General features: G+C 48.8%; 3 protein-coding genes across 3 annotated transcripts; 1 reads left to right on the top strand and 2 right to left on the bottom strand.

The window, feature by feature from the left end:
- Positions 1-144: 144 nt before the first annotated feature.
- FIESC28_11793 (uncharacterized protein) lies at positions 145-1755 on the bottom strand (the record flags this gene model as incomplete). Its single annotated transcript, XM_031165901.1, has 1 exon — positions 145-1755. The coding sequence occupies one exon, from the start codon at positions 1753-1755 to the stop codon at positions 145-147; it is 1611 nt and encodes a 536-aa protein (XP_031010042.1).
- Positions 1756-4555: 2800 nt separating this feature from the next.
- Positions 4556-5245, bottom strand: FIESC28_11792 (uncharacterized protein; the record flags this gene model as incomplete). Its single annotated transcript, XM_031165900.1, has 1 exon — positions 4556-5245. The coding sequence occupies one exon, from the start codon at positions 5243-5245 to the stop codon at positions 4556-4558; it is 690 nt and encodes a 229-aa protein (XP_031010041.1).
- Positions 5246-6456: 1211 nt separating this feature from the next.
- Positions 6457-7065, top strand: FIESC28_11791 (uncharacterized protein; the record flags this gene model as incomplete). The annotated part of the gene is made up of 1 exon (XM_031165899.1): positions 6457-7065. The coding sequence occupies one exon, from the start codon at positions 6457-6459 to the stop codon at positions 7063-7065; it is 609 nt and encodes a 202-aa protein (XP_031010040.1).
- Between the last annotated feature and the right edge of the window lie 255 nt (positions 7066-7320).

Below are 7320 nucleotides of genomic sequence, written 5' to 3'. Positions count from 1 at the left end.
ATGGTCCCTTGTTAGGTAGTGTAGTTGCAGCCAAACTCGTACATCATTTTAGTTGCCATTTACTATCTCATTTTAGACTCCAAACACCAACATCAAATCCTCCACCAGCCATCACCGTAACATCTACACCTTCAAGTCCTCATCTCATAAACTCCAAACCTTCTTACCAGCAAACCATGTCTCCTGAATCTCCGCCTTGAGCAAAGTCTTGGCATCCCACTCCATATCCGCCACAACGAGATCCGCAATCTTGCCCACCTCCAAGCTACCAACACGATCGTCCTGAAATACACTCTTCGCAGCACCTTGCGAGCCAGCAACCACTGCTTCACACACTCCAAGCTTGAAGTGCTCATTTACAACTTCCTCGCACTCTGGTTCGCGAGCGGAACGGCGTGTCGCCGCGACATAGATGTTGTGAAGAGGATTCCATGGCGCGGTGGGACTGTCGCTTCCTAAGGCGAGGAGGGCGCCTGAGTCGGCGAACTCACGGTATGCGAAGGCGCGATCGCGACGGTCTGCGATGAGACGAGGCCAAGCGCGAAGGATAGCTGGATCGGCGTGGACAGGTTGAATAGATGCTGTGAGACCCAGTTTACCCAGTCTCTTGGCATCTTCCGGCTTGGAAACCTCGAGGTGCTCAATTCTGTGTCGCGCACCAGGCTTGCCGTACTTCTCGAGCATGTCTACTGCCATGGTAATGGCCGCGTCACCAATAGCGTGAAGAGCGATTTGGATTCCGGCATCAGAGGCTTGTTTGACGACTGGCTCGAGATCTTCTCTTGACCAGAAAGGAGGTGGTGAAGAGGCTGTTGTGTATGGTTCGGACAGATATGCTGTGCAAGCGTCGATGATGCCGTCGCAGATGATCTTGATACCCGCAATGCGGAGATCAGGAGAGTTCTCCTTGCTGTATTGTTTTGCTAGCTCGATTGCGCGAGATACTTGTCGCTGGCGCTCTTCGAGAGTATCTGCAGGCTTGACGATCCAATACGCATTTACTCGCATAGCGACATCAGGGTGTCGTCTCTTCAACTCAACAAGCGACTCCCATGCGTACTCGTCCATGGCCATCTCAATGATGCCTGTGTATCCAGAAGCATGATACGCTTGGAAAGCAGCAAGCATACACTCAATCCGCTCCTCATTCGACGCCAGCTGCGCAAGCGTGGGCCAAACAACAGTCAAGATCATCGCTTCACTCAAAACACCCGACGGACGACCATTCTCATCCCTCTCAATAATGCCACCAGGCGGGTCAGCCATATCAGCGACTTTCATCTCTGCTAGACCAGCAGTATTGCACCACGTCGAGTGCATATCCTTGGTATCGACATATATCGGCCTCTCGTCAATCTCATCCAGAATCTTGGCGGTTACGCCGTCGGGAGTCATGGAGTGCATCCATCCCTTTGCCATGATTCTCGGAACATCCGGATTGGCTTTTGCGTAGGTTCGGAGTTCGTGGAGGATATCATCCAGAGTCTTGCAGTGCTCCAGAGCAATTTTGCGAAGAGATTGGCCAAGCAGGAGAAGATGCATATGGCCATCCACGAAACCTGGCAGGACTGTCCTTCCATTCAAGTCCTGGGTTTCGACGACATCTTGGGATTTGATTTGGGCTGCGACATGCTCCTTTGTACCGATAGCCTCGATAATACCGTTCTTGACATACATGCTTTCCGCAAAGGTGGGCTCATCTGCCAAACTGGCGACGGTCCTTGAAAGGATCTTGCCATTGATGAACAAAGACATGATGAAGGATACTTGGGTTGTTTGAATAAGAACAAAGGAAAGAAACAAGCTGAGCTTCCTGTTCGGTACTTATAGTCTCCGTTTGCCTCTTTAGACTGGGCTCCGTTTACTGGGGGTGGGACCGCTTGGGCGGGCTAACTGTGCCTATCACCTGGAAGCCGGGACGAACAATGCATTACCGAAGTCATTACACTGCAGAATGCATGCATATGTGATATGGCATTCGACCATAGGCTCTCTCACTCAGCCATATCTCGACATACGTGTCCCCTCTGCCTCTGCGACGGCTGAGATATTCTCAGAATCTTCAATGAGACCTCGGTCTTGGAGAAACAAAGACTCCACCGAGATTGGGACCCTTGATCAGGACCTTTGAGTTTGGAGGACATGATTGGTTGACGAACGACCTTCAGTGGGACAGAGAAAATCGCTCATGGGGAGATGATCTTATCTGATTCAACGTCATCGGCTGATGGCGTATCTGATCTGATAGTTTACGATCTAAGCATGCACTGAGTCTACTCCAAATCTTTGCCGAGGTTCATCTACTATAGTATTGGTTCTCATATTTCTTCTTTGTGTAGATGTGTGCAGGACATCACAACATCGATAGAGTCTAAGGTATAGGGTATATACCATTGCTGTCAAACAAGATCATAGGGCGTATGTGACATAGGACCGATGACTCCAACCTTCAAAGACAAACGATCGGAGATTAAACATCCCCACAAGCTTGGATGCGAAATCGGACACGGTTATAAACGGCCGAGGCTAAATATCAACATGTGCAGAACACCTGCAACTGGCTGGACTTATACCCCGTTACTGTGATCAAAGAGTTCGTAAACACTGTGAAGTCTGCTCCTCCAACACGACCAACAGGATCGACAATGCGGAGACAAAGCATGAACTACACGCACGATGCTCGCTACCAGAGTATCGGGACTGGTGGTGTGGGGATTTGGCGAAAGTTAGGTTCTGATGGGCTCGCAAGCTTGAACGTTGGCGCAATGCAACGTAACGGTCGAAAGAGTTGACATCCTGTCTCAGACCGAACTAGGATACAAAAATAAACCCTGATATCTATATCACGATCGGTATCTGAATTGTTGGACAGACCATCTCTATAATGGTTCATCTAAGCTGAAATCTTGGTATTGGTCCCGTCTTGCCCAACCGCGAATGCTCCGACGACTGGGTTGGCGCGTTTGGGTTGATAGTGAGCTGTGGCCGTATCTACGGCAATGGCTCTCCTCATGCAGAGGTTTCAAGCTAAACGTATAGTCTGGAAGGATTTGGTGGTAGCGAGAGTCACGGATAGACGATCAGTCGGGGTTTCGGGATCGAGAGTCGCAGATCAGGGTGCGTCTGCTGAGGGTACAGATTCGATATTCGAAATCGTCCGTCTGGGTGGCAGTATAAGAAGTCCTAGTAGAGGTAGGTATTCGCCGAGATCCTATTGTGAATAAAAAGGTCAGCTTCAAGAATGTATAGTGTCAGAAGGAAGTTCGAATGGACAGCGCGACGATACTGGGCCTCACTGACTATCTCTCCGCAAGTTTTTTTCAGGGCGTAGAAGGTCACAAATTGCTGTTAGTACGATCGGCGATTCAACTAGAAAGCTCAGGGCCTAAGTAGGATATTATCTATCATTGGTTTGAGTTGTGCGAGTTGAATGACCAATGCTGTTGGTGTGCTCCGACATATCTTCGACCACCCACCAAAGCAATAACTTGCTACAAACTCATCCCATTATCCACAAATACCTCGCTGTAAGTCGGATAACCAGCCAAACCATCCTTGCAGACCACATTTGCTGCGAGATACAAGCTAGCCGTCATAACGTCCGTCGCATAGTTGATCTTGGAGCCTCCAGCCCGATTGCAGTATTTGCAGGCTCGAAGTTCGAACAGTTTCATCGTGTCATGACCGCCATCTGACGTGCCGCATATGCCATTGCGATTATGCCGCTCATGACTAAGGGCGAAAAAACCTCTATAGGGAGCGAAGAAATAGAGAATGCATCGTTGTTGTCGGACCTGCTGATACTCGGAGGATCTAGCAGGGTGTATGACATTCTTCCAAGGGTCTGCCCGGCGAGAGCGAGGATAGTTGTGAGACTGCGGTCTAGGTGGGCACAGATATGGTCGATTTCTCTGCCTTTTGGTAGATGATTAGCGCATACCGATAGAAACAGAAACACAGGACTGGTGTACTTACCTACCATATTTTCGACGAGGCTGCGACACACTCAAGCAGGACTTCGCCGTACTGCGCCTCGAGATCGAAGTTGGAGGCCATGCCGGCATGATCAGTGCTTCCAGGGCCACAGAAAGGCAAACATATAAACGAAGTATCTTCTCGTCTCGTCTCCGTAGAGGGATCCTTCTGGGAAACCTATAGTCAACAAAGGCACCACGGCCGACGCCAGGGGTAGTCTTCGGACACACCACTGGATTCAAGAACCATAGCAAGAACATTACTGGTTAAAAGAACCCAGGAATGGGAAATATGGCTCTTCAGTACCTCTTGATCGATGGTGGCTGTACTGGCGATGATTGTGTCGGGAGAGAATAGCTACCGAACCGCCAAAGTTTTGCCGAGATTTTTCATATTGTAGTTTTGGTCAACACAACGACAAAAGATATAGAATTGTGATATTTAAGTAGAAGGCCTGTAGTTACCTATATAGATACGTATACTCTGTTAGACTAATCTACTAAAATTCGATCTTCTTTTTTACCCGACTCAGTGCTACTCTAATAGCCAACGTACGGTGTACCCCTTGAAAACTCCTAGGTTAGTAAATCTCATGGAGTCGACAGCACTCAATTCCATTTTGAACCCAGTCCAGATGATCCCTGTCGAGCCTCAGATACAACGACTTCTCATCAGCGCCGGCATCACGAAGCAGTCGAATAACCTGCCTCCCCTTCTTCCGCAGCTCTTCCCTAATCGGCATCACGAACCCGCGCCGATACCATTTCTCAGGGATACACCACTCAGGTAGTTTAGGTGTTACAACGCACTGCACAGCTACTTGCAGAGGTGACTCGAAGTATACGGGCATGGGAGCATCTTGATCACTCACATAGTTCGGATCAGCGCCGCGAGCGAGAAGCCACTCGACGACTTCAACTTGGTAGAACTGTATCGCGGTATATAGAGGTCGATTCAAGCGTTCTTGGATGCGAATGTCAATATGAGACATAGACTCGGCTCGGAGGCTTCTTTCGAGGGTACGGATGTTGCCGTCGCGACAGGCTTCGTAGATGTGGGCGTTGGCGTACTTGGACTTGGCTTTTGAAGCTTGTCTGTATATCGCGGTGATGAGCCTATCGTATAGAGAGCTACATGTTCGTGCGAGGTTTGTTTTGGATTGGAAATCACCTGTGAGAGTCATTATGTTAAAGATGATCTCGTTAGGCAAAGTGAGGAGTTTTGGGTTGGAGTCGGAAGGGTACGTTTCGAAGGGTGGGAAGGATTCCATTTTGGAGCAATCTTTTGGATCAAAGATATCTAATGCCTTGGATGATAATACTCACATTTTGGGGGACTCTCAGTTTTGTATCTTCGAATCGACAATGGGTGCTGGCTGCATTTTGCCTTTTTCAAGCCATATTGTTCAGAACACTTCGACCTTTTGTTCCAGGTGCAGGTTCTATGTTCCGAGTGAGTATCTTTGTGTTATGGAATCAACCATTGAGAAAAGAAAGAACAACACCTCAATAAGTCTTTGAGCTTGTGTTATTGCCATTGTCAGCCTGTCCTGGATACAGTGGACTTGGGGATATTTCCACGCAAAAGTGGAACACTTGCATAACGCAAAGATTACAAGAGTTGACCTGTGTATTCATGGATTGTATTCTGCAGTTTACGTACTAGAGATTTTCAAGAAGGAAGTTGTCGGCGCGAGTACGACAAACCGAACAAATCGCAGTCCACATTACCAGAGCAGAGTGTTTTGGTAGCCTACATTACAGCTTGCAAATTATTCTGGTCTTCATGATGAGACTTCACGGTGCTCAGAGATATTGTTCCTTTCTCTTAGTTAGTGATCTCATCTGCAATATTCTATCTCAATAAACAAGAGTTTTGCCATCACCTCGTCTGTTCATCTTGACTACGTTAATTCACTAGCCCTCGATCTCGTCGACCCCCTCCCCTTCCATCTAGCTCTCTGCTTTTCTATTACAAGATCACTCACTGACCACAAAATTCCATTCTATTCACCAAAGCTCGTTTATTTGCAGAACACTAGTGGGTTCCTACAGCTGCCTGGTCCCTCGCAGCCCCGGTCTATCAGACTGTACGCTCCCACACTCGCACGCCTGCTCTGCCGCCGGTTCTGACAGTGCCAACCGAGTGGCACTCCTGTACACTTGACAGCTGCCTACTGTTTACCTCCCACTCCTTGTCACAGAAACCTTCCCTCTGGCCTTTCCTCCCTCGCCTTTACATCTTTCACCTTCACATCTTTTGGAGCACTCCTCTTCCTCTCCTCCTCCCTACCATCATCTGCTACCCCCTTGCTTTCCTTCTGTACCCTACTCGGCACCTTTTGGATAGCCTCATATCATCCTTCTCTCATTTGCCTCTCTTGCTCTCTTCCCTTTGCATTGTTTTGAGTACATTTTGTATACCCTCATCTCACCCTCCTCTCATCTTCTCCCCATCTTAACTTCGAGCATGGAAGTCACCATGTCCGCCAAGCAGGCTACTATTCTCCCCATCGAGGATCTTCCTGCGGAGCTTCTTCTTCATGTAAGCTCCTGCTTGTCCCTCCGATTCGCCTCTCGCCTTGCGCGAGCCAACAAGAAGTTCCACCAAATTCTGAACATCGAGCTCTACAAGCGTAGCCGCAAAGGCTGGTTTCCTCTTGCTTTCGGTGCTTGCACTGACAATACCGACACCTTGGCTCTTTGCATTGAAGTTGGAGCCCCTGTTGACTTCCATATTCGACAAACCATGGGAGATTTCCGCTGGTGCGGTGAAAGCTACTACATGGTCGGTGGATGGCGAGCTCTCCGCCAAGCTATCCACGACAACAGTCCTAAAGCTGTCAAGTTTCTCCTCGATCACGGTGCTTGCCCTAACTCTACTCCTGAAGAGTTGCATGGTAAGGGCCCCGGCGAACCTCCATTTGCTATTGTCTTCCGACGAGGACCTCGCTCACCAGTTGAAGCCAAGGCTATTGCCATCGCTCTTCTGGACGCTGGCGCCGATACCAGCACTGTCTCTGAAACTCAGAGGGAGGAACTGTTGAAGATGAAGGAGATCGATGGCTACTTTGCCAAGGGTTGGGCCTAAGGCAATGGTGAGTACATACAGCTATATCAACATATCCCGTGAGCGATACTAACGAGGCGAGATAGGAATATATTTATCGTTTGTGCTGCACCGTCATTGGAGTTCAGTGACTGAAGCGGCTTGTGTACCTACCTGACTTATTGAGATTTGGCTTTACTGGAAGAAGTCGCTGTTGATGACAACGTTGAAGAAGGATCTGCCTTGGGCTTTCAGTTGAAAGACGAAGACAAATTTATCGTGTGTGCCGGCCCGAAG

The sequence above is a fragment of the Fusarium coffeatum genome (genome assembly GCF_003316985.1).
Source record: "Fusarium coffeatum strain FIESC_28 chromosome Unknown BRIP53273_contig_515, whole genome shotgun sequence".
Taxonomy (NCBI): domain Eukaryota; kingdom Fungi; phylum Ascomycota; class Sordariomycetes; order Hypocreales; family Nectriaceae; genus Fusarium; species Fusarium coffeatum.
The sequence above is the reverse complement of the archived record's forward strand: the minus strand, read 5'-3'. Positions and strand labels throughout refer to the sequence as shown.